The sequence below is a fragment of the Emydura macquarii genome, unplaced genomic scaffold, assembly GCF_026122565.2.
Source record: "Emydura macquarii macquarii isolate MOO-44397 ecotype Brisbane River unplaced genomic scaffold, CSIRO-AGI_Emac_v2 contig_2460, whole genome shotgun sequence".
In the NCBI taxonomy this organism is placed as follows: Eukaryota; Metazoa; Chordata; order Testudines; family Chelidae; genus Emydura; species Emydura macquarii.
In genome coordinates this window covers 2,060-27,986 of record NW_027132597.1, presented here as the reverse complement: position 1 = coordinate 27,986, position 25,927 = coordinate 2,060, and the positions used below count along the sequence as shown (strand labels likewise).

General features: G+C 50.5%; 1 protein-coding gene and 1 long non-coding RNA gene across 3 annotated transcripts; one reads left to right on the top strand and one right to left on the bottom strand.

The window, feature by feature from the left end:
• Positions 1 to 4,762: 4,762 nt before the first annotated feature.
• LOC137162778 (zinc finger protein RFP-like) lies at positions 4,763 to 16,984 on the top strand. The gene is made up of 8 exons (XM_067562709.1): positions 4,763 to 5,186; positions 5,519 to 5,614; positions 6,310 to 6,540; positions 6,956 to 6,978; positions 7,536 to 7,648; positions 9,411 to 9,431; positions 13,017 to 13,043; positions 16,404 to 16,984. Exons 1-8 carry the CDS (start codon positions 4,767 to 4,769, stop codon positions 16,961 to 16,963), a joined length of 1,491 nt encoding a protein of 496 aa, XP_067418810.1. The 5' UTR covers positions 4,763 to 4,766; the 3' UTR covers positions 16,964 to 16,984.
• Positions 11,878 to 24,496, bottom strand: LOC137162780 (uncharacterized). 2 transcript variants are annotated; one of them, XR_010922494.1, is made up of 3 exons: positions 24,273 to 24,496; positions 21,763 to 21,907; positions 11,878 to 12,129 (listed from the first exon to the last, which is right to left on the bottom strand). It is a non-coding gene; the product is annotated as an uncharacterized lncRNA (long non-coding RNA). The 2 variants fall into 2 exon arrangements; XR_010922495.1 differs by lacking the exon at positions 24,273 to 24,496 and adding an exon at positions 22,193 to 22,220.
• Positions 24,497 to 25,927: the final 1,431 nt, after the last annotated feature.

Here is a 25,927-nt window from a genome sequence, read left to right as displayed (position 1 = left end):
GTTAGCTGCCTTACTCCCAGTAGGACTTAAGTCCAGTGACCTGGTTTAAATGGCGCTGGCATCTGCCAGGGGGCGTGTGGAGACAAAATTGCATAGTGGCGTCTGCAGCACCACGTGCACCCCCTCCCCGCCCCCCACATGGATAAAGAAGCAGCGTAGGGAGGATTGACTCAGCAGGACGAACTGCACGACCCACACGTACCTGCCACCTTATAAGGAGATGAAACTACCTCACTTGCTGGTCCGTGGTCAGCAACTGCCCGGGAAAATTGTAATCACCTGGTTGGCTGGTCAGTACCTGACTGGGAAAATCATGAGCACCTGGTTGGCTAAACGCCAAGCCATGACCTTAAAAGGTCATCCAGCAAATAGCAACCAATGGCGCTTAGCCTCTGCTGACCGTGGGAAACTATTAAAGTTCAAACTCAGGTAGCAGAGAGCAGAGAGGAATTGTATCTACCCGGCACCTCGCGTATCTCTTGGTCGTGTCGGTTCAGCGGGCTGACGCATCTTCCCCAGCCCACTTCGCTGCGAACTGATCACTCAAAGCGGCTCTCTCCCGTCTGCAGGATATAAAGCAAACGGCAACTGAATTTGGCCACCATGGTATATTTGTACATAGTATTTGTGAGTATGGATTAACTGTTCTCTGTTGTGTTTGTCTTGTAACTCCTTTGGGGAACTCCAAAACTGGGCACTCTAGTGTCACACGCTGGCAGCCATGCGTTGATCCAGAGAGATCACAAACGCAGAAGTCTTGGGTGGCGCACTTTGTCCTTTCGTGCAAGGAGTTCCCCTGCCCTTTACTATCACTGTTTGCTGTGCAATTGCTTGCTGTGGAACTGTTTTTATTACAGAACTAGAACTGTTTACTATAGGAGTAGAATTGTATATTATAGAATAAAAAGTTTATTGATTAAGCAAACCTCTAGAATCATCACTGTCTCGCCGACCCCCCCCCCCCCCCCGCCCGTATCCCAAACCAAACCTATCAGAGTTTTTCTCTCCATTTCCACAGGCTTAATGTAACCGGTGTATTTGAATAAGTTTTTAACGTTTTTGTCTTATAGAATTGTTTAACTGTACACTACCCTAGTCTCTCCTCGAAGACCATGCCTGTGGTTTTAGGTATAATTGTCCAAGCAGAAAACCACCTCCCTTGCCTCCCCATAGCATGCCCAGTGTATAAGGTATTGGACCAATCTGGAGCCAGGGCCTCCTGGACCCGTGCCCCACTGGTCAGTGTGCAGGAAGGATAGGTGCCTGGACCTCTCTTTGGATGGAGTGAGGGAGTGGGGGAAAGTATAATCTATAGTGGGACAAGTACTTGAACCTAAACTACAGGAAATTGATTCGTGGTACAGGCAAACCAAAGTGTATTTAGTAGAATTTTTAGTTCCAATGCTGTTGTAATTCTCTCTCCTATAGTAAATTGTGTAAACAACCAACAGATAAATATGCCCTGTCAGGTCAAAATCTTTGTCAAAGTTGTACTAGAAGTACAAAAGGGGGGATTGTGAAATCAGAAAAATCACTGACAGAATACCTTTGTCTGAAACTGTGATAGAAATGCTAAGTTTAAGTGGAATGTCTTAGCCCTACCATCCACATGCAAATTCGCTAGTCTATGTTGTACAACTAAGCCACCTTTGAAGTCCGAACACGGACATCCCCTGTCAGATAAGATAGCAAGTGTCTGTACGTGATCCTAGACTTCCTGGCACCAGAAGACCCACCAGGACAGGCTAGCACTAGGAAATCCCCATTGTGTGTTATAATTACCTTGCATGAGGTAATTAACCTGTTAAGAAACTCCACTATACGATCTATATGTAAATAAATCAAAAACAAACCCATATAAGTCCTTTGTATCTGGTAGCAAGGCGAAGTTCCAGAGATCAGCACAGGGGCGTGCTGATGGTCTTCCCTATGGCCATAGCTCTCTGTGTGTCTGTCAGAATAAAGCTCTACTCGATCTAACCCTAAAAGTGAAGCTGCGTGATCTTTCTTCCACGACACCCCGTTGCCAACTCTGCCCGCATATCTACTCAAGTGACACCATCACAGGTCCTAACCACATCAGCCACACCATCAGGAGCTTGTTCACCTGCACATCGACTAATGTGATATACGCCATCACGTGCCAGCAATGCCCCTCTGCCATGTACATTGGCCAAACCAGACTGTCTCTACGCAAAAGAATAAATGACACAAATCACACATCAGGAATGGTAACAATCAAAAACCAGTAGGAGAGCACTTCAGTCTCCCTGGACAGTCAGTAACACACTTGAAATTTGCCATACTTCAATACAAAAACTTCAAAAACAAACTCCAGCACCAAACTGCAGAGCTGGAACTCATACACAAACTTGACACTATTAGACGAGGTCTGAATAGAGACTGGGATTGGTTAGCCCACTCCAAAAAATAATGTTCCCTCTTTTGACATTCACACATTCTCAACAACTGTTGTGAATGGCCTCATCCACCCTGATTGTAGTAACCTCGTTAACACTCGCCCTCCTCACTGTGATGTAACTCACCCATTCTTGCATGTGTAGATAGACCTACCAAACTGAAGTTTCCACTTCATGCATCTGACGAAGCGGGTTTCTGCCCACGAAAGCTTATGCCCAAATAAATTTGTTAGTCTTCAAGGTGCCACAGGACTCTCACTGTTTTCTTGTAACTAAAGTAACTCTGTTTAATTGCTTGTTCTATAACATTCTAACCAACGTCTGACATGGTTCCAGATTGTAACTGAAACTCCAATTTGAATATGTATACTGCATTTTGTATTAGCTAGTCTAAGTCTTGCTGGAAATTCATTTAGGCGTGTATAATTTCATTTAAATATGTAAATGAGTATGAGTGATGGAATCAGTCTCCAGCCCCAGCCTCTCCTGATGATGGGGTGGAGTACAAACGCCAGTACCACCTTGATGGCTGAAAAAACCAGACAACACCCTAGAAAAGCAAGAAGGAACCACCCTAGGGGGGAAAAAAAACCATTATAAGATAAAAGTCACGTCTGTAACTGACTGGTGATCAACGGTCACACAGAACCCTGAGGCAGCATGACACAGCAGGATCCATAGACTCACCTTAAAACTAAAACATATAAAAAGATGGGTGAAAATGAAAAGCTTTGGGTAACATTCTGGTTAGCAACATCAAAAAGCATCGATGCGCGCCCCGCAGAGACCCTGCTCCTCCTCCTGCCCGGCTTCCCTGGCCAGTTAGCCGCCACGAGCTGCAAACACCAGCTACAAACTCAAGTTGCGATCACAAGCTACAGTCAGGACTGAGAATAATACACGATCAGCTGTAGAACATTTGTGTGTGTGTGTCTGTGTGAGGTATCAATTATTAGTTATGAATGCAATTGTGCTCTTTCATAATAAACCTGGGACATTGTCTTGTCCCCTGAAAAACGTCCCATGTGTTTCTATCAGCCTAACAATATATCCAGCTTAAACACGCCATCTCCAGCTGTTTGGCCAAGGATTGTGCTACCCCGACCCAGCTGAACTGTTTTTATTTCTCCAAATATTACCCAGATCATCAAGGCCTATGGCAACACTCGGCCAGCAAATTTGAATTAAATACAGATTCCTTAGAAAAGAAATGGGAGGAGGAACTAGGCCAATGATTCTTTGCTATCCAATGGAAACAAATTTTAGCCAGTGCTCTGAACTGCTCCTTGGATCTCTGTTTAAGATTAATCCAGCTGACAATCCTACGGAGAATGCATGGGACCCCTCAACAACTGTTCAAAACTGATGGTGCTAAATCAGACAAATCTCGGGGCTGTGACTGAGCAGGTGCTAACTTAACTCACAGACTCTGGGCCTGCTCCTACACCCGCAGAACTGAACTGCAGAGTTAATTCTTTTCCTATCAAATAAAATTGTGTAATAAGACAAACAGATAATTTAAAAGCTAATGAATGTTAATTGGAAGCTGAATAAACCTGAAACACTTTAGTTATGCAGAGAACTAATAATTGTTAAAAGACAAGTACTACAAAAGGAAATCCAAAAAGTGACCAGCAGTGGCAGACTGGAGCACAGACATTGTGAGCGTGGCGACCATGGAAAGAATTGAAAACCATCCCAGAAACACCCCAGAAAAATTCTCAGAGTGATGGGATGCTTTCCTGGCAGTATCTCAATTATCCTATTTAATATATGGGGGCCCCCTAGCTTCCCCCTGCTCTACACCCACTTCCTTCCTGCCCGTTTCCATCCCCTTCCTCTGAACTTTCCCTCCATTTGTTATTTTAACTTATTTTTTCTTTAACTAGTTGGATTTTTGGAAACAAATTTTGTTTTTTCTAAATTGTGTAATACAAATAATTGATTTACATTTTACCCGTCATATTCTAGATATCTTTCAAATGTATCTGAGGTTACCTAGCAAATGGTTCACATATTGTGAGCTGTTAATGAGTTATCAGAAGTTTAGGTGCCATTGGTTATGTCTGTTTGTTCTGTGTGTGTTTGTAGCTATTTAAAAATGTAATAAAATATAATATGAAAAACCAAAGCCAGACCCAACAACTGCCCTGGCCCTGGCTCTGTCTCCCCTGCCCCGGGGCTGTGACACTGGCGGTGACTCGCTGCAGCTCAGCCCGGGCCCGCTGGGAACAACAGGAAGGGAAACGCCCCAGCCAGCGCCAGCCAAACCGGCTTCTCTGAGCTCAGGGAAGGGAAAGTGAAACTAACCCGCAGCGGCTGTTCCCGGCCCGGAGCGGAGGAGCCATGGCTGCTGCCGGGGAGCTGGCCGGGAGCTTCCAGGACGAAGTGACTTGCTCCGTCTGCCTGGAGTATTTCACAGAGCCGGTGACTATCGAGTGTGGGCACAACTTCTGCCGAGCCTGCATCAGCCAGTGCTGGGGGGAGTCGGAGCCAAACTTCCCCTGCCCCCAGTGCCGAGAACCCGCCCAGCAGAGACACCTGCGGCCCAACAGGCAGCTGGACAACGTGGTGCAGTTAGTGAAACGCCTGAGGCTGCAGGCGGTGCCGGAGCCCGAGGGGGGCAGAGTGTGTGAGAGACACCAGGAGGCTCTGAAACTCTTCTGTCAGGAGGATCAAACCCCCATCTGCCTGGTGTGTGACCGATCCCGGGCTCACCGCGCTCACACCGTGGTTCCCATCGAGGAGGCTGCCCAGGAGTACAGGGTAGGGCGCAGTTATCGCCATGGCTGGGAGTTACAGGCCCAGCCTCTGCACTCACAGAGCCCCTGGCCTGGATCTGAGCAGCCCCGGATTGGAACCTGGGAAGTGCCCGATCCTGGGACCAAAGAACATTTCTGGGGCTGATGGTGCTGGGGAGGAGCCGGGCCGGGCCGGGCCCAGCAGCTCTGCCCGGGGAGTTCCCTTGGAGCTAGGGTCAGTCATTTTTCAGTGGGTTGGAGAAGGGGACGTGGTTCCCCAGCCTCTGCTCAGTGACGATCGCAGGGCACAAAGCAAGGACCCGAACCAGCCCCCAGAGCCCTTGTCTGTGTTCGCAGGAGCAAATCCTGAGCCGCCTGCAGTGTCTGAGGAAGGAGAGAGAAGAGCTCCAGGGCCTGAAATCCGACTGGGACAAGGAGAGCGAGAGGCTCCTGGTAGGTGCCCTGCCCCGCCCAGCAGGTTTGCACAGGGGCGCCAGCGACAGCAGCAGGGGGAGTCTCTGCCTGTTTGGTGTCTGTAATTCAGGAGGGTGAAGGATTTCCAGGGTCGATGCAGTGAGGGAGTTTAGGGCATTTAAACAGCGCGGTGCAGACTCTGCTCTCAGGTACCTGGTGTAAATCAGGAGTGACCCACTGAAGTCAGTGGGGTTAGGGTCAGATGCTCTGTGACCCTGGTGTTAATTCCCACTGAAGTCAGGGGGATCACACAGGGCAGCTGGGAGCAGCCTCTGGCTCTGCCTCTGTAGCACTGTGGGTGAGAGGAGACTAAACCTGCTGAATGTGCACAGGTGTCGCAGGGGGTCAGGGTGAAGCTGGGGAGACATTTGCTGCTCCCAGGGTTTGAGTGTCAGACATTTCCAGTGATGCCGTCGGGTGGTTTGGGCAGCAGCGTTTGCCAAGGCCTGGCCTACACTGAAATCTGTTGCTGGTACCGTGATGGGGTTTGAGAGGATGATTTTTTGGTGACATTTTTTACTCCTGGCCAGAGCCCTGGTGTAGACACAGTTCTACTGGCAGAGAAGTGACATGAAACACTCTGTGCAGCCTGGACAAGGCTTTGTGCCATTTCCCATGATCCCTTGCTCTCCCCGTGTCCCTGCCCTGTCCCTGCCCCTCTCTGTGCCCCCCAGAGGCAGACGGAAGTGGAGAGGCAGCTGGTGGTGTCTGAGGTTGAGCAGCTGCGCCAGTTCCTGGCTGAACAAGAGCGCCTCCTGCTGGCCCGGCTGGGGGAGCTGGACCAGGAGATCGGGAGGAGGAGGGAGGAAAACAGCACCCAGCTGTGCGAGGAGATTTCCCAGCTCAGCGCCCTGATCACTGAGCTGGAGGGGAAGTGTCAGCAGCCGGCGCCAGAACTGCTGCAGGTGAGACCGTGTCAGACGCGCCCAGAGCCCAGTGCAGGGAGGGGACGGCCCCTGAGTCACTTGGGGCTCACAGGGTAACTCCGTGCAGAGCGCGTGGCCTGGGGAGGCTGAAGGGCCAGGGGCCCCGAGTCTGCAGAGAGACAGGAGTTTGGGCCATCAGGGAGGGAAGGAGAGGGAGGCTCGTGAAAGGCTGTTCCTGCCCCAGGGCTCAGCTCAGGGGCCCGGCCGTCCCTGCAGAGCAGTTGATGGGAAAGAGGCTCTGCTCGCCCTGGCACAGCCCTTTAGTGCCTCCACCCCACCGGGGAGCAGCCTGTGGGGCGGGGCTGGGCTGTGGGAGCAGATTGACCCATCTGGGGCAGTGGCTGGGCTAGGCCGTGGGCACTGACTCTCTGCTTTGTCTCTCCTTTCCCTTTAGGGTGTCAGAAGCGCCGTGAGCAGGTATGTCCAGGCTCCTCTGCCCCTCATGCCCCGTCGTGCTGGGAAGAGTTTCAGAGACTCAGCTACGGACCCAGCCCCCAGCGCCCCGACCCTGGGACAGTCTCACCCTCTGGATCCAGCCCCCCTCCGTCCACATCGCAAAGGGTGGCTGGAGCTGTGGCTCTGTGACCCATCCTGGGGAGGGGATCGCCCCACAGCTGTGGGCTGGAGAACCCTCCCTGGGGCTGGGCTGGCTCAGGGGATCATTACTGGGGCTGGGACCTGTGACCCCGAGGGCCTAGCTGGGACCTGGCCCCAGCTCTGTCATGGCACAAAGCCTGTCCCATGTGAGGAGGTCCAGGGGCAAAGGAGAGGAGTGTCCCAACTCATGCCTCAGAGGGGCCGTTTCCCTTTGGAGGCTGAGAGGAGACGCTGAGGAGCGGCTGGGACTGGACAATGGGCCCCTCTGTCAGCCCTGGGAGCGGCTCCTCCCACCCACTCCCCTTTCTGGCTGGGGGGGAGGGGGGAACTTCGGGCTGAGGAGGGAGAGAAATAAACATACTCGTGTCTCTCTGCAGGGGAGAGAAGGCAACGTCTCAACATCCGGTGCCCAAATCCCCTGAGCTGGAAAAGAGAATCCGGGATTTCACTCGAGAGAACAATCTCCAGGGGGCTGTGACAGGATTCCTGGGTAAGGGACGCACCGAGGGTTTCTCTCTTATAGTGTCTGGGCAGGGACAGGTGGGGGACTCCCACGGGGAAGCTGCGGAGCTGAGACTGCAGGAGGGGAGGCCCCCATTGGTTGGGTTGTTGTCAGTCCCTGAGTGTTCATACCGAGCGGGGCAGATCATTCGCAGTCACTGCCGCTCTGGCCTGGCCAGCTGAGCTCAGGGGCTGACTCTCCTGCAGCTGCTGCTGTTCAGAATTTCTGGGTGTTTCTCTCAGGCTCCGATTTGCTGCTCACTGCTCTAGATCTGCAGTTCAGCCAGCTGAGGTTGAACATGGAGCTGCCACGAGGATCCACAGGGCAGGAATCTGGTCTGTGGGTCCGTGGACAATTGCTGCATCCGCACCCGCAGCCAGCACTGCTGGTGGGGCAGCCATTGATGGGCTGTGAGCTTGTGGGGCCAAGCACCCCTGGCTGGCAGGGCTACCCACCCTTGGCCCAGACAAGCTGTTTAAGGCCTAGAGGAAACTCCTGGAGGCTGCCTTTGTACAAATATATTTCCCTGACCTGCTGCTGGGTTAGACCCTCCCTTGTTCTTGCTTCTTTGCCTTGTTCCAGCCCTGTCCCTGCCTTGCTTCTGCCTTGGACCCAATCCTGCTCCTGCCTTCCTTGACCCAGATAACCTAGTTCTAACTCTCAGCTCATATTCCTGGCTCTGGCTCTGGTTTGACCCTCTGCTCGGGCGTTCGGCTTCTGGCTCTAGTTCTGGCCCTTGGTTCCATTTCTCAGCACTGACGCCTGCTCTGATCGCTGTGCTTGGCTGCCCGTGTCCTGGCTCCTGACAGCCACGCTGCTGGGCTGTGATTGTCTCTGTTTGGAGGAGGGGAGCAGGGGGTTGGTGGATTTCTGAGCTCCAGGGAAGCTGTTCTGAGCAGAAAGGCAGATTTCCCATAAAGACATCGATGGCTGAGAACAGGAGCTTGGTGTGAAAGTGCCTTCCCCGCTGCAACTATCCCTGCGGCAGCGCCCTCCTGCTGGGAAACGAGAGAGTCTCCCTCCAATGTGCCCTACGTGGGCAGAGGGACAAGCGGGATATTTCTTGGGAACGTTGGTAGCTGGTCAGCGTGAGACACGTTATCACAGACAGACTCAGGCCAGGTTGTCAGCTCCCTGGTGTCAGTGGAGCTTCGCTGATTTACACCAGCTGAGCATCTGGCCCTAGTGTTTTGAGCACCTTAGGCCAGATTTTCAGAGGTATTTAGGTGTGTGGTGGGATTTTCAAACACCCCAACACAGGCTAAGCACCTACCTCCCATTGATTTCAATAGGAGTGAAGTGTCTGACCTGCTTCAGCACTTGGACAAATCTCCCGAGGTGTCTCTCTGCATCTTTAGGTGCCTAAATCCCAGTGAAAAGCTGCTTCTTGAGCCTTAGGCCTGGTCAGCACCAGAAAATCAGATCAGCAGAACTGTCTGTCAGAGGCATGAAAAATGCACACCCCGAAGTGGCGTAGTTAAGTCAACAGAAGTCCCCGCCTCTCAGGGACGTGTGGTAACTGCACCGATGGGAGAACCCCTCTGTTGGCATAGGGAGCGTTTACACCAAAGTGCAACAGTGGGACAGCTGCAGCAGTGCCATTGCTGCGATTTAAGTGCGGACAAGCCCTTTATGCTTCTTCTCTCACTGACATCGTATCATCTGAAAGCTGTGATCGAATGATTGTTAGCAGTGGTGATAATAGGGATTGTGACTCATTATTGATTTTTCTTTTTCTCTTTCCTTCCAGAGGGGCTGGCTGCAGACAGAGGTGAGAATCCTGAGTAGCTGTTCTAGGGCAGTGTTACCCACACACTAGGGCACCGCACCTTTTCCCAGTCTGTAGGGCTCCAGGGAAAGGCACCTACCTTTACCCAATTCACACTCTAGGGCTCAGGGTCACCCATTCCCAATCCATAGGGCTCTGGATATAATTCTCTGTGGGTTTACAGGATCTTTTACCTGTGAAGGAGCCTTACACAGTAATATCCTGACGAAAGGAAGAAAAGAGAACAGCAGGATACGGACCATGGACTTCAGAAAAGCGGACTTTGACTCCCTCAGGGAACTGATGGGCAGGATTCCCTGGGAGGCTAATATGAGGGGGAAAGGAATCCAAGAGAGCTGGCGGTATTTTAGAGAGACCTTATTGAAGGCACAGGAGCAATCCATCCCGATGTGCAGAAAGAATAGCAAATATGGTAGGCGTCCAGCTTGGCTTAACAAGGATGTCCTTGGCGAACTTAAATGCAAAAAAGAAGCTTACAAGAAGTGGAAGCTTGGTCAGATGACCAGGGAGGATTATAAAAACTCTGCTCGAACGTGCAGGAATGAAATCAGGAAGGCCAAAGCGCAATTGGAGTTGCAGCTAGCAGGGGACGTGAAGGGGAACAAGAAGAGTTTCTACAGGCATGTTGCCAACAAGAGGAAGATTAGGGAAAGTGTGGGCCACTTACAGAATGGGGGAGGCGACCTAGTGACGGAGGATGTGGAGAAAGCTGAGGTACTCAATGCCTTTTTTGCCTCTGTCTTCACACACAAGGTCAGCTCCCAGACTGCTGTATTGGGTGGCACAGAATGGGAAGGAGGCAAACATCCCGCAGTGTTGAAGGAACAGGTCCAAGACTATTTAGAAGGACTGGACATACACAAGTCCATGGGGCCAGATGCAATGCACCCGAGGGTGCTGAGGGAGTTGGCTGAGGTGATTTCAGAGCCATTGGCTATTATCTTTGAAAGCTCGTGGCAACAGGGGAGGTCCCTGAGGACTGGAAAAAAGCAAATATAGTGCCCATCTTCAAAAAAGGGAGGAAAGAGGATCCGGGGAACTACAGACCGGTCAGTCTCACCTCAATCCCTGGAAAAATCATGGAGCAGATCCTTATGGAATCCATTTTAAGGCACTTGGAAGAGAGGAAGGTGATCAGGAACAGTCAACACGGATTCACCAAGGGAAAGTCATGCCTGACCAACCTGATTGCTTTCTATGATGAGGTGACTGGCTCTGTGGATGTAGGGAAGGCGGTGGATGTGATATACCTTGACTTTAGCAAAGCTTTTGATACTGTCTCTCACAGTATTCTTATCAGCAAGTTAAAGAAGTATGGGTTGGATGAATGGACTATAAAATGGATAGAGAACTGGCTAGAGCATAGGGCTCAACGAGTAGTGATCAATGGCTCCATGTCTAGCTGGCAACCGGTCACAAGCGGAGTTCCCCAGGGGTCTGTCCTGGGGCCGGTTTTGTTCAACATCTTTATTAATGATCTGGAGGATGGGGTAGATTGCACCCTCAGCAAGTTTGCGGACGACACTAAGCTGGGAGGAGTGGTAGATACCCTGCGAGGTAGGGATAGGATACAGAGTGACCTAAACAAACTGGAGGAGTGGGCCAAAAGGAATCTGATGAGGTTCAACAAGAACAAGTGCAGAGTCCTCCACTTAGGAAGGAAGAATCCCATGCAGAGCTATAGACTGGGGACCGACGAGCTGGGCAGCAGTTCTGCAGAAAAGGACCTGGGGGTAACAGTGGATAAAAAGCTGGATATGAGTCAGCAGTGTGCCCTGGTTGTCAAGAAGGCTAATGGCATATTGGGCTGCATTAGGAGGGGCATTGCCAGCAGGTCACGGGAAGTGATTATTCCCCTCTATTCGGCATTGGTGAGGCCGCATTTAGAATATTATGTCCAGTTTTGGGCCCCCCACTACAAAAAGGATGTGGACAAATTGGAAAGCATCCAGCGGAGGGCAACAAAAATGATTAGGGGGCTGGAGCACAGGACTTATGAGGAGAGGCTGAGGGAACTGGGCTTGTTTAGTCTGCAAAAGAGAAGAATGAGGGGGATTTGATAGCGGCCTTTAACTACCTGAAAGGGGGTTCCAGGGAGGATGGGGCTAGGCTGTTCTCGGTGGTGGCGGATGACAGAACAAGGAGCAACGGTCTCAAGTTGCAGGGCGGGAGGTCTAGGTTGGACATTAGGAAAAAGTTTTTCACTAGGAGGGTGGTGAAGCACTGGAATGGGTTACCTAGGGAGGTGGTGGAATCTCCATCCTTAGAGGTTTTTAAGCTGAGGCTTGACAAAGCCCTGGCTGGGATGGTGTAGCTGAGGTTGGTCCTGCTTTGAGCAGGGGGTTGGACTAGATACCTCCTGAGGTCCCTTCCAACTCTAATATTCTATGATTCTATGATTCTAATATCACTATTCTCTATTTATTAATAATGACCAAACATAGTACACATGCTAAGCATACGGGACTATGCTCACCAATCCCGATCAGGCAGGCGGACTTTCCCTGTTAGCCAGGCAAGGTCAGTCTCATCTGGATTCTGGTTGCTGCATGTCAGGGTTGTGGAGAGGATTCTAGCAGGTCTGATCTTGGGCGGTGTCTTGGAGGTGGATTCTTCTTCTTCCTTCAGGGCTTCCCTTCTTATTTTTCTTGTTCCGCTTTTCTTCTTCTAGCTGGTCTGTCTATTGGACCCCAGTTTTTATAGTGAAACATGAGTCCTGCTTAGCTACCCCTTAGCCAATCATATTACAAAATAAATCTTTGATCAATCTTAACATATTGCAAAATCATTCTTTAAGCAATCGTACCCGACCACCTTAACTGACCACACTTAGTTCTCTTAGTTATGCAACAGCCAGAAACAATCAAAGAACCAAACAGAAATCATTCAATACACAATAGAGAAGTGGGTCCCATACAGACAAAACAATAAGTGTAGAGTTTACAGCCACAACTGTTGATAAGTGATTCCTTGCCAGACAGATGCTATCAAACAACGTTTTCTTTACGCATCTTAAGATCTGTTTCTGTATCTGGTGGTGGTAGGTACTATTAGGACAGTAGCACCTTCTTAACAGCCTGATACCACATTGTCTGGATGTAATGTCAGGACGGTGAAGATGTGACTGCATGCTGCTTAGCTTTTGTCTCTCCTACTATGGCTGTTACTGCTTAGCAAGAAAACAAGGCCTCAGACCTTACAGTAGGGCACAGCAGCTGCTGGGAACCTGTTCCCCTGTATGGAGCAGCCCCTGGGCTGGGCGGGTGTGCAGTGATCTGCACAGGAGAGAAACCCAGCAGGTGAATGTGGGAGAAGAACATGGGTCAGAAAAGACAAAACAGAGTCAGAACCTGTCCATCCCTGGGCTGTTGTGAGACGGTGCAGAGCTGGGTGCAGTGGGAACAGGCCCATGTACCTGGCTAGAGCGGCTGCTGCACCGTCAGGGCTGTTTGCATCGGAACAGCAGAGTCTGCCCCACCTCACCGCCTCCATCTCTGAACTGGACCCCGCTCTGGGTGCCCCTGCATTGTTAATTCTCACCTCTCTCTCTCTGCTGGTTTGTTCCAGGACTCAGAAGAGCCCAAGGATTCACAGGTAACCGAGGCCAAACCTGTATGAGTGACTCCAGCCCCTCCCCTGGCAGACCAAGGGGCTGCCAGCCCTGCATGGCTCCTGGTCTGAGAGCAGACAAGGCCCAGCAGGGGGAGCAGCAAACTCGGCGGGGGGGGAGTGAGGGTCCCAGTGTGGGACCAGCGACACGCTGGGTCTGTCTGTCTGGGTTAGGCAGGGGGTATTGGAGAGACCCGGCTGGCTCCGTGCTGGGCCTAGGGTCACCCCCAGTTCACCATCCAGCCATCAGGGAGCTTCACACCCCTAGGTACAGGGCAAAGGCAGCAGGAGGTTGGGCGGGGTGGCAGGCTCAGGGGGAGCTGGGGTCTGTGGGGCAGCGGGAGCAGCAGGGAGCTGGGACGGGGGGGCAGGGAGCTGGGCAGGAGGCACAAACACCCTGTGCTCAGCGCTCACTCCAGATTCTCGCTCTGGCGCCGACTCCGCTGGGGTCAGACACCGCGGTGAGGGGCCCACACAGCCAAACTGGAGAGGGAGGCTCTGTCCGTGGGGGGAGGGGCAGCAGCTCTGTTACATGGTGCCAGTTTCACAGATTTGTCATGGGGAGGTGACCTGGGGCATCCCCCTCAGTTGCCTCAGGGTGGCCTGCAAGCACCCTGCCTCAGTTTCCCCTCTTCAGCACTCCTGAAATTATTCGACACAGACCAAAAGACCTCAGACAAAAGTCCCCTGCTGGGGTTTACTTGGCCTCGGCCCCTGGAGCTCGCCCCTCCATTTGCCCCCTGCCATCCTGGCACCTGCCCCTCCCCCCAACCACCATCTGCACCTGTAGCACCCCATCACTTCACCCTCACAAGCCCTGTCAACCACTTTTCCCCTTTCCCCTCTGTTCCTATGTCTCCCATCCCTCCCCTCACCCCATCTGTCCCTCCTCTGATCCCCTTTTCCATCCTGGTGTCCTCAAAGCTCTATACTTGCCTGGTGTCAGCTCCTTTCCCCCTCCTTGTGTCTGCCCCTCTTCTCAACCTCCTCTATCCCCCTTCCCCCTGCCCTTTCCCTTGCCTCCCCCTACTCTTCAGATGCTTGCCCCTTTCCTTCCCACTGTGACATTGGCCAGGTACAATCTCGATTGTTGAACAGCTTTGTCCCCTCAGTTCTGGAGTGCCTTTCACACTGCTTCACTGTGAGAACAGTGACTGGGCGTTCACACACAGTCTCTAGCATGTCACTTCCTCCCAGCTACACAGGAAGAGTGCTATAGCCAGCCACTGCTGAGTTACACTGCAGGAGACACCAGCAACCTCCCTGCCCCAAACTGTCCACCCAGAAATGTGCATCCAGTTGCCCAGCGCTCTACTGGCCAACGCAAGCTGATAGAAAGTCCGTCGTTTCATTAATAGAAAACGCTATGCACAAGCCCTGTTATCTCAAGTGAAGGGTCCCAAACACACTGGCTTAGATAAAACAAGGTTATTAATGACAGAAGAAATTCAAGTGATTACAAATAAATGAAGCATAAAAGTCAGAACTGGTCACAAAGGAAATAAAAAATAAAACACAAACTAACATTGAACTTCTCAGACTAAAAGAATTGAAAGCAAAAAAGTCTCTCACCCCAGGCTTTTGCAGCTCACTGGCTGGACACCCCCAGTGGGGACCTCTCCCCAGGGCAGGGTTGTTTCAGGTGTGTCTGTTGCCGGGAGCAGAAAGGAAGGGAGGGGAGGGGAGGCATTTGTGGGGTTAGTTTCTATTCTAGTTTCCTTTACTTTTCTTGCCTCTTTGAGAAATATTTGCAGCTGGGTTAAGGTGACAGCAGGGCTGTGGGACGGGGACCCCAGCTGTGTCTGTGCCAATATGTCAATTCCTTACTCATTCCCTTCTGCCTGCCGAAGAACGGCTGCTCCCCAGGTGCTCATGGTGTGATTACGCTGACACCTGGCTGAAGCCTTCGTTTGCCTGTTTCTGAGGAACTGGCTGTGCCGGCTTCTCTGAACTGAGTGATGCTGTACTTTACATGTCACGTTACCGCATGTATTGTGCCAGGAGACCCACTTGGTATGAAACGTGTCATCATCTTGTGAAAGGGTGAACATGAGAGAAAAGACAGTCACACCTTCACTCCCCTGCCCCCGGCACCCACCCCTCCCCTCATCCCTTCCTTCTCCGTGCCCCTCTCCCCTCCCCCTCCTCCCCCCATCACACATGACTTCCCCCACCCCTCTTTTCCCCATCCCCCCTGCACCTAAGCCCACTCCTCCCCTCTCCTCTTTCCTCCTTTTGCCTGCCCCTCCCTTTTCCCCCTTCTGTCCCCCAGACTCCTGTCCCTCCCCCCACCCTTCTGGCACCCACCCCTTCCTTTGCCCCCCTCGACTCCCTGATGCCTGCTCCTCCTCTTGCCTCTTGTTGAACCTGGTCCCTGCCCCGTCCCACACCCCACCACTGCCCCCCAGCACCAGCCTCTCCCCCAATCTGGCGCCCGGTGCCTGCCTCTTTCTTCTCCCACCCTGACCCCCAAGCCTTCCCCATCCCTCATCACAAGCTCCTCCTTTCTCCCCCCCAAACCCCTGCCCCTTCCCTTACCCCCCTCTGCCTCCTTGGGTCCTGCATCCCTCACTCCCTCTAGTCCCCTGGGGCCAGCCCCTCCCTTTGCTCCTCCTCTGGGGCCTTTCTCTACCCTCATCCCCCTCTCCCTCCCTGCTGCAAGCCCCTTCCCTCGCCCCTGTTTGGGATCCCTGGTGCCCACCCTCCCTCTCCCCCTTATCCTGCCTTTGCCCCTTTCTGCCCCCCCAGGGTCCAGCCTTCTCCATCCCACTCTCTCTGCCCCACTTCTGCTTCTGCTCCCTCACCCCACATTTTCCCCTGACACCTGCCCCTCCCACTGTGCCCTCCTTGAATCCACCCCTCCACTAGACCCTCCTCCCCATACCCCTAGCACCTGACCCTCTTCTTTACTAACCTCTGCCCCCCTAGAGCCCACCCTTCTCCTCATTTCCCTGCCCCTTGGACCCCCCCCCCACCATTGCTTCACCCCCTGTGCCTGCCCTTTCCCTTCCCTGTGCCCCTGGGACCCTGCCCCTCCCTGCACCCCCTCTGTCCTCCTCAGGCCTGCTCCTTCCCTCTGCCCCTCTTTTTCCTCTCCCAGCATCAGCCTGTCCCCTCCCCTGCCCCTAGGCTGCCTTCCCCTGATCTGCCCCCGCTGACACTTTCCCCCCACCTCTCCCCTGCTCCTGCTCTCCTTCCCCTCATGTTCGCTCCCATGGGCAGACGGGCTCTGACTCCACTTAACGGGCAACAACCCCCCGCCCCAGCGATTAACAGGGATGCAGGTTAATTTCCCTTTGATCCCCATGACCTGCCCCGGCCCTGACTCTGTGACTCTCTCCCCAGTGGACGTGACTCTGGATCCAGACACGGCAAATCCCAAACTCATCCTGTCTGAGGATCGGAAACGTGTGAGACGCGGAGACACACGCCAGGATCTGCCCAACAATCCTGAGAGATTTGATTTTTGTGTCTTTGTGCTGGGCGCTGAGGGGTTCCCGGGCGGGAGGCGTTACTGGGAGGTGGAGGTGGGAGATAAGACTAGATGGATTCTGGGGGTTTGTAGGGAATCTGTGAGCAGGAAGGGGCGGGTCGCACTCTCACCTGAGGATGGATATTGGGTCGTGGGGATGAGGTATGGGAGACACGAGGCCCTCACCTCCCCCTCTACCATCCTTTCTGTGAGCGTCAGGCCCAGCCGGGTGGGGATTTTCCTGGACTATGAGGCAGGCGAGGTCTCATTTTACAATGTCACTGACAGGTCCCAGCTCTTCACTTTCACTGACACCTTCTCCGGGACGCTTCGCCCTTATTTCTGTCCTGGTCTCAGTGCTGGGGGTGAAAACGCGGCTCCCCTGATCATCTGCCCGGTCCCAGCTCAGGCCGGAGGGAATCTCTGTCCCTGACAGCGACACCCGCGACAGAGACTGTCCTGTACCAGCGCTGAGCAGCCCCCAGGCCTGTTCCCAGGGGAAGGTCTAAAGAGCATCAGCTGCCCCCCCACCACCTGCCCCTCAGTTCCCAGCACCAGACCTGTCACATGGGGGATGGGAAAGGTCCGAGAAGGGGTTGGGGGGAGCCGGCTGGAGGGCAGGTAGGGGTGTGAATTGGGTGGGTGCAGCGTCAGGGGTGGAGGCTGAGGGTGGGGTGGGGAGGGGGCTGTAGCAGCAGGAAGGGAAGAGCCCAGCTGACATGAGGAAGACTCTGGGGGGATGTAACGAGGGGGGAGGGGAGAGACCCCCCCAAGGAGGAAGAGCCCTTGGCAGAAATGATGGGTGAGGGGAGGAGACCAGTGAGTGCGACGGGGCCAGTGAGCGAGGGGAAAGTCCCGGCGTTTCCTCCCCTGGGGGAGTCTCTGCCCATGGCGGGGGGTGAAACGGCCACAGGGGGCAGTGCGGGGGCAGGGGTGAGAGCGCCGGGGCCCTGCTGTACGGGCCGCTCTGCACTGCAGCCTCAGCCTGTGGGGGGAGCTGGTCCCAGCGCGATGGGGGGAGAGTGGGGAGAGCTGGGGAAGGGGGTGAGAGCCCAGCCCCAGGGCTGTGTGAGAAAGGGGCCAGGCGGTGTGAATGGGACCCGCTTACGGGAAGGAGCCCAGGCATCAGTCCAAAGGGTGATATTTTTGTGCTCATTGTAGGAGAGTAAAGAGTTAAAAGCTGGAAAAATGGTCAGGCCTAAGTTACAGGGAACGGGGTGAAGGCACAGGCAAACCTTGTTTCTGTTACTTGGTGTGAATTCTAGCTAGAATTTGTTCTCTCTCTTCTTTTCCTCCCTTCCTAGCCATCTGCGCAAGGAATGAGGCTAACAAATAACTATTCCCCCTCCTGCTAAAGGTCGTTGGTGGGAACAGAGTATAATCTTCTTTCCCTCCCTTGCATATTGTATATTTTAAAGAATGTTAGTAAGTTTCAAGGTAACCTGCCTGTGCTCTGTGCAATAATCCTATAAATAACAAACAGGGGCGGGTATAATTGTACTCATTATGTAGTTGTTAATATTCATTTTATAGGTGTCAATGTAAGCCAATAAGGGTCTATGGGGAGTGGCTGGAAATGTATACATTTACATACTGTTATGGATACAAGGATTGTAAAGTAACCCTTCGTCGCTCACTCGCGGAGTCGAGGTGGAACGAGCAGGCAATAAAGGTTCCGTATCCTCAATCCACCCCCGAGACAACCTGTTTGGTTATTTTTAACAGTCCTGTGAGATTTAGAGCACACAAGATAAAGTTGTTCTAGCAAATGTATTAATTACTTGACGGGATAGCTGAGCAGAGTGCGAGGGGAGGCACATCACAAGGCCTGGCTACAACTACTTTGTTTTCATCTTGGTGCAGTATGAACATTTTCAATGTAATTCAGTTTTGAAGATTTAGTCAAAATATTCAATTAATGGCACAGCGCCCTCTCATTATCTTGAGTGTTTGAAAATAAATCCCCTAAAACTACCCTGTGATGGAGTCAGTTTTCATCCTGTCTGCTGGTTTCTAGGTGGTACGAGCTGGTGAAGCTACACGTTTTTCAGACAGGGAATAGTTGAGTTGAAAATAGATCATTTTTTTATAAAATTTCCTTCTGAAATACCTGTGTTCCTTTCCTATTTCCCACTGAAATTATGGGTATATTCTGGGATTTCTTACCCAATCTTACTGTGTTATTACAGTGGAAAATATTTTGGTAAGCAGGTTAATGTACAAAATCATTTTTGGTACCTGAAGAGACATAAAATTGTGTTGTCAACAACAACATACAGCACAAACTCTCCCAGCGACAGTGGTGGGGATGTTCATGGGTAAATATCTGACTGTGGAAGGGCTCCACCATCAGCTCCTGGAGCCCCTGGCTGGCAGGCCTGCTATGAGAATTAAGCAGCACAAATATCTTTATTACTCTCTATGCTCCGGGTACATCGCAGCACAGCAGCAGTTATGTGGAGCCCCTTCCTGCTCCCTGGCTCAGCGTTTACACTGCTGCTCTCTGCTCAAGCTTGTGAGCTAGTTACTTCACCAGGCTCCCGACAGGTTCAAGTTTTCCCCTCGACCCTTCCAAACCCAACTACCTCAGTCCCTCCACCCCTCACTACACCCGTGCCCTGGCTGTGCTCAGTGACCAGGGGCTGGCTCCAAAGGGCTCAGTGTGTAGCTGCTAACAGCCCCTGTCACACTGCTGTGAGTGTGTAGGTGACCATATGGTGAAAATAACACCATAAATTGTTACCTCATTATTCAGTTTGGAACCCAGATCTGCCAGTATCTGATCTGGACTTCCATGTCAATATCTACTGTTACAGTGTTTCTTATCCACCTCATGTGCTAGCGTAGTTTGAAGTGGAAATCCTTCCACCTATTTCAAAAAATAAGCCGGAGCTCTCAGCACATACTGGTATCCCTTCTTCAGTACTGGGCATGACCCCATGAAATCCATTCCCAGCAATTCCGAGGGTTTAACAACCTATGTGCGAGGAGATAGGTTAGAGTTCTAATCTGAATCTTTCCTATGAAATTTTTATAAATATCCCATATGTAGTAAGCAAAGTCAACATTCCAATGTGTGGGTTTTGGGATAGTTAATGTCTCCACACAGTCAGAATCTAAGTTTGTGTCTTTTTTCAAAAGTCAATCAATACAATACAGGCCAAAGTGCTGCAAGTGAAAACTTGAATAAATATGTTGTGCCAGCAGTATGAGCCATCAAGGTAATTACTTCCCTGAGTCATCCATAGGTGCTCTTGATATAGGTGATTAGAGGCCTTAATGTGTAACACTAATAAATTCTGATCATAATAAACAAATTTGCTTGGCTAATCTTTAAAAACTTCCATAGTGCTTTTAAAGGCAGTAAAAAAGACCAATTCATCCACATAAATCAGGGGACTTGGAATTGGAATTAACAGTGGCTTTTACTGTGCAAGAGATGAACCTGAGGGGCCAGAATCCAATTTCCAGTTGCATATGGATAAACTAGGTTCTACTGTAATGTAATTAGTCTGAGAACCCAGTGAGGACCCCTTTGTATTATGTTACAGAGACAAGAGGATCAATACCCTAGCAATAACTTAATTAACCCATCACATCTAGGCCTCTTTACAGCTCACAAAGTTCAGAAACTAACCAGCAAATGCTCAAATTATTGCAGAGGCTTTCAGTTAACAGGATACTCCACTTAGAATCATAGAATATTAGAGTTGGACGGGACCTCAGGAGGTCATCTAGTCCAACCCCCTGCTCAAAGCAGGACTAACCTCAGCTATATCATCCCAGCCAGGGCTTTGTCAAGCCTCAGCTTAAAAACCTCTAAAGATGGAGATTCCACTTGAGAGGGATTAAGATATCTGCACAGCTTCTGGATAGTTATATTCTGAAAACCTTGAGAAACGTATTGCTACACTTGCCAACAATGTGGTTTTCCTTCCTCACCCAAGAGAAATGGTGGAATCTCAATTCCTTAGAACTAAACTGGACAAAAACTAGAAAATAGCATAGGAGAGAATCCTACAGGGGCAAGAAAGACTGGATCAAGTAATGGAGTCTTTTCATCTCTAGCTTTTGTTACACAATTCTGAGCACCACAAAGTAACTTACAAAACCAGAGTTTGTCCATACAACAAAACATTTACTGAATTTTCATTTAAAAATCAAGTTTTTTCCAGTGTTACCAAGGCAAAGAAGGCTAAATGCATAACACTGTATTGTTTCACAAATCTAAAAAAGATCCAGTTCAGTTATAATAGTGCTTTCATAACAAGAGCAGAATTTCTACAATTTTGAGGGAAAGTGATTTTACTTTTACTAGTGTCATTAAACATTTAAAACAATCCCAGATGTGCTCCCTGATTTAGTTCAGCCTCTCTTTCCGTAGAGAAGGGTGCAATTTCCAAACCTCAATGGCTCTTCAAAGAACCAACCAGGTAGCCAGTGTAAGTCACAAAATAAAAATGCTCTCCACTTTGGTTATAGGTTCCAAAATATTATCATTGTTTATGCATACAGCTGAGTGCAGAGCTTTCCCTCTGATACTGACAGGAGTAGGTCTTTGCTGATTACAGATAAGTGGAGTAAACATTCTATCTAGGTTTATAAATACAACTCTGTATTTATAAATATTCAGCTCCCCTTACTCTTTCTGGGCAGAAGATTTGGTAGGTTTTATTCCTTTTGTACACATCACCAAAATAATGCAAACATCAGTTCTTTTTTGATTGACAGCTTAGAAGACACAATATTTTGTCTACACAAAGTAAGTGTTTCATTAGCATGAAATCATTTCTTACTCACTAGATATAAACTACTGAGGTTTGACTCAAATTGAAACTCCTCTGATGTTAATATTATAAGAGGATGTAAAATACTACATGGTTAACCGATAAGTATTAGTCTTACTGTTAAGACTAATACTTATCTGTTAACCGGGGGCTCAGGTCATTAACCAGGGGCACGGGCTCTCCATCTCCATGGTGACTGCTGCTTCCCAGGGAGGCTGAGGCCCTGCTGCAGAACACTGGGGATCACGGTTAGGAAATGGGATCCCCCACAGAGCCGGGCTGGGGGGCGCTACCCAGGGGTAGAGGGGGTGGGGCACACAAAGTTATATTGGTTAACTGTTTTAAACAGTTAACCAATATAATTTTAATAGTTTAAATGGGTACTTTTTAAAACAATATTTACATCCCTAAATGAAGGTTCCCCCAGCTTCAGTATAACTCCCACCTGTGAATCCAGAGACTTTCTTTGGTGATGGACTGGGGGATAGCTGGTACCTCCTTTTTGGGAGTGGTTAGCTGTCCACTGGGGGAGAGTTTTTCCTGGACAGTTGCCTTTTTCTTAGGTGTGTTCTCAGCCTTGGAAGTGGCCTCTGCGGAACACAGAGAGAGAGAAAGCATCGGTGTCAGTGATCAAAGGCGACCCGTATACCCCTAGCAACAAAATCAGGTGAGTAACTTACAATAATTTGCAATGAGCAACTTTTGTCAGAGCTTACAAACAACTAACCCACAACACCCAATGGACGGGGGTAGGTAAACATTTTACAAATGAGAAAACGAAGCGGGATTAAGTGATGTGCCAAACCTCCTACAGCAAGATAGAGCTAGCTGGGAATGGTAGCCAAGATTTGAGGCTCCCAGTGTCTTGCTCTCACCATTGACAACAGTGCTTCTCTCTTCCAGTCTTTTAGTGCTTGAATTCGGAGAGCGTCTTCGCTGCAGAGTTAACTCAGGAACTTGTTCAGATATTGCCTCTAAACCCCTCTCATCCACAAATAAAACCCATTCACATGAGTTTAGGGATGCTTTAAATCGAGGTTAGCTGGCCCAGCTGGGGGGATAGGCTAGAGCCTGGGTGCTGCTTTCACTTGGGCTGGTAATCCACCCATTTCAGTGAGAACGCAGGCTAAGCTCCTGGAGGCAGAGATCCTCTTTTTGTTCTGTTTGGACAGTGCTGAACACAGAGAGGTTCTGGTCCATGAACGTGGCTCCCAGGAGCCATGGTAACACAACTAATAATAATAAATCACTTGAGTGCTGATAGTCCTCCAATGCCTTCCCACAGTTCTTCTCACCTGCCCCCAAGGACAGATACGTTCTCTCAACACACTGGGAAAGAATCAGAGTGGCTCAGCTTACTGAAGTTCATATGCCCCCAGAAGTCCTAGTGATACACAACTGGGGGTGCAGCACCAGTGTGGACACAGTAACTCAAGTATGGCTTTGCAGTGTGGCTGCTCACACTCAAACTAAGCTAGCCCAGGTGACCACACAAGTTAATTCTGCCATGAAGGCATACCTCGAGTATCATGGACCAGGGAGGAGGGATCCACTCCAAGGCCTTATCTCTCAACCTCTTTGGAAAAAATTAAGGTTGGATTCTTAGGTGGTTTCTAAGGTAGCCAGAGTGTGTAACAACTGCCGAAGCAATGCATTCATTTCTGATTACACAGCTAAATGACATGACTGACTCCAAAAAGTGAAAACTTTTCATGAAAATGGCTTAAAGATGAGAAATTTGTGAAGGGATGTCCTCAGTACTGACTGGGAACAGAAAATAAATCACAACTCAGTGGAATAACTGATGTTGTAGAAAACAAAAGCATAGAAGCAGTCCTGATGTTTTAAAAAGCAAATGAAAATACCTTTCTATCAACTTCAGTGCAAACAGGCCATTTTTAAAACAAATTAAGTGGATTGTGATGTCAGTGGCAACTAGGTGACAGCAACTGTAAAAAGGCTTGTGAATTTAAAGCCTACACCACTAACTTCCAATCTTTCTTGAGCAAGTGGATTAATTTAACCAAAGAATTTAGCTATGGTTGCTAATGCCTGACACCTCCCAGTCAGTTGTACATGATGGAATGTGGGCGTCTCCAAATCCACTTCATGATTTCATATGTCCAGTCTCCAGGATGGACTATAGCACCACTGAATGGAAAGCAGCCAGTATCAGACACTCATTATGATGCAGAGGAAAAGCCAATTGCACTAGTCACAGGAATTGCAATTCCATGTTCTGGAGTGTCAGAGCAAGGCCAGCATCTGTAGGATCAAGCACGATTCCTACATAGGGGAGAGAGGGGGGGAGGAAGGGTACACTTTACTGGGGCCCGACCTGGCCCAGGCTGCAACCCCCATGGGTGTGTGTGTGGGAGGGGGCCCGTGTTACACATTTGTACTGGGCTCAAAAAAATTATGCTTGTGCCCTGAAGATCAGCCCCCTCCCGTGCCCAGCTTAGGACGCCGTGTGCCAGGGTCTCCAGCAGCGCCAGGTCCCCACAGCTGACAGCGGTCAAGCAGGGAGCTGGGCCCCAGGGGTCTCACAGGAGACACCGCTTTGCCCCCGTCCACGGGAAGCCACGGCTGAGCTGGGCTAGGAGCCTGCCAGCGCCCTGCTCCCAGCGCGGATCCCGCTGCCTCCTTGGCAGGGCTGGGATGGGCAGTGGTGGCGGCGGCAGGGATGCCACGGATCAGCCCGGCCCGGCCCAGTGGAGGCTGGAGGCGCCCCTCACCGCAGCCCCAGCCACAGCTCAGGCCAGAGAGAGATCAGGGGAGTGACGGCCAGGGCATGGCCGGGGCCGGGGCCAGGGCTGTGGGGCTGCCTCAGAGAGCGGGGCACGCGCAACCCCAATCCAGAGCCCCAGGGCAGAGCCCGGCCCCACCGCGACTTGCCCACGCAACGTGGGCCACGCGCGCATGCACGCCCACCCGCCCGCAACCCAGCCCAGCCACCTTGTCCCGGCCGGCAGGCAGCCTCCCTTGAATCCAGTCCAGTCCTCCTGGCCTAGGCGTGAACTGGCAGACCCAGACCCGCTGCTGCCACTCCGCCCCGTCCGGCTCCAGGGCGCGGGTCCATCCCCTTTAAATCCAGGACTCGCAGGGCGTGGCACATGCGCAGTTTGCGTTACGTACAGGGGCCCACGAGAAAGGACGGTTGGTCTGGGAGTAGGGACTTACAGCTGACCCCACCCTGTGGAACTGGCCACACCCCTCAAGACTGACTCCGCCCCACAGCCACAGCATTGGCCGCGTTCCTCACAGGGAAGCTGCACCCACTGAAGGAGAGACCCCGCCCCTCAACAATTCCAGTTCTTCAGCACAGACCACACCCCCTCATAACAAACCCCTCACCAGAGACCCTACTCCCTCATTCATAGATTCCAAGGCCAGACGGGCCCTTTATGATCATCTAGTGATTCTAGTTTGACCTCTTGTATAGCACAGGCCAGAGAACTGCCCTGAAATAATTCCTAGAGCAGATCTTTCAGAAAAACATCCCATCCTGATTTCGGAACTGTCAATGATGAGAAATCACCATGACCCTTGGACATTGTTCCAATGGTTAATTACTCTCACTGGTCAAAATGTATGTCTTATTTCCCATCTGAATTTGTCTAACATCAACTTCCAGCCATTGGATCATGTTAGACCTTTCTCTACTAGACTGAAGAGAACACATTATTAAATGTGTTCCCCATAATACTTACAGACTGTGATCAAATTAGCCCGTAACCTATTCTTTGCCAAACTAAATAGATTGAATCTATCACTACAAGGCAGGTTTTCTAATCCTTTAATCATTCTTGTAGCTCTTCTCTGAACCTTCTCCTATTTATCTTTCTTGAATTGTGGGCACTAGAACCAGACACAGTATTGCAGCAGTGATCGCACCAGTGCCAAATACAGAGGTAAAATAACCTCTCTGTTCTTACTTGAGATGCCCCTGTTTATGCATCCCAGAAATGCATGAGATCTTCTGGCCACAGAGTCACACTGGGAGTTCATGTTCAGCTGATTATCCACCATAACCTCCAAATCTTTTTCAGAGTTGCTGCTTCCCAGGGTAGAGTCCCCGATCCTGTAAGTATGGCCTACATTCTTTGTTCCTAGATGTATACCTTTACCTTTATCTGTATTAAAACATATGTTGTTTGCTTACACCCAGTTTACTAATCAATCTAGATTGCTCTGAATCAGTGACCTGTCTTTTACATTATTTACTACTCCCCCAATTTTTGTGTCATCTGCAAACTTTCTCAGTGATGATTTCATGTTTTCCTGCAGGTTATTGATAAAAATGTTAAATAGTATAGGGCCAAGAGCTGATCCTTGTGGGACCCAAGTGGAAATAGACCTGCTCAATGACGATTCCCTGTTTACAGTTACATTCTGAGACCTATCAGTTAGCCAGTTTTTAATCCATTTAAAGTGTGCCATGTTAATTTTAAAATTGTTCTAATTTTTTAATCAAAATATCATGCAACACCAAGTCAAATGCCTTACCTTTATCACCAAACTTGTAATCCCATCTAAAAAGGAGATCATGTTAGTTTGACAGGTTCTATTTTCTATAAACCCATGTTGATTTGCATTAATTACACTACCCT

What these genes read in the sequence shown, in the direction of transcription:
- LOC137162778 (XM_067562709.1), top strand. Translation starts at nt 4,767, where the DNA reads ATGGCTGCTGCCGGGGAGCTGGCCGGGAGCTTCCAGGACGAAGTGACT. An exon ending in AGGAGAGCGAGAGGCTCCTG is followed by an intron (nt 5,615 to 6,309) that starts GTAGGTGCCCTG and finishes TGTGCCCCCCAG; the next exon opens with AGGCAGACGGAAGTGGAGAG. An exon ending in CGGCGCCAGAACTGCTGCAG is followed by an intron (nt 6,541 to 6,955) that starts GTGAGACCGTGT and finishes CTTTCCCTTTAG; the next exon opens with GGTGTCAGAAGCGCCGTGAG.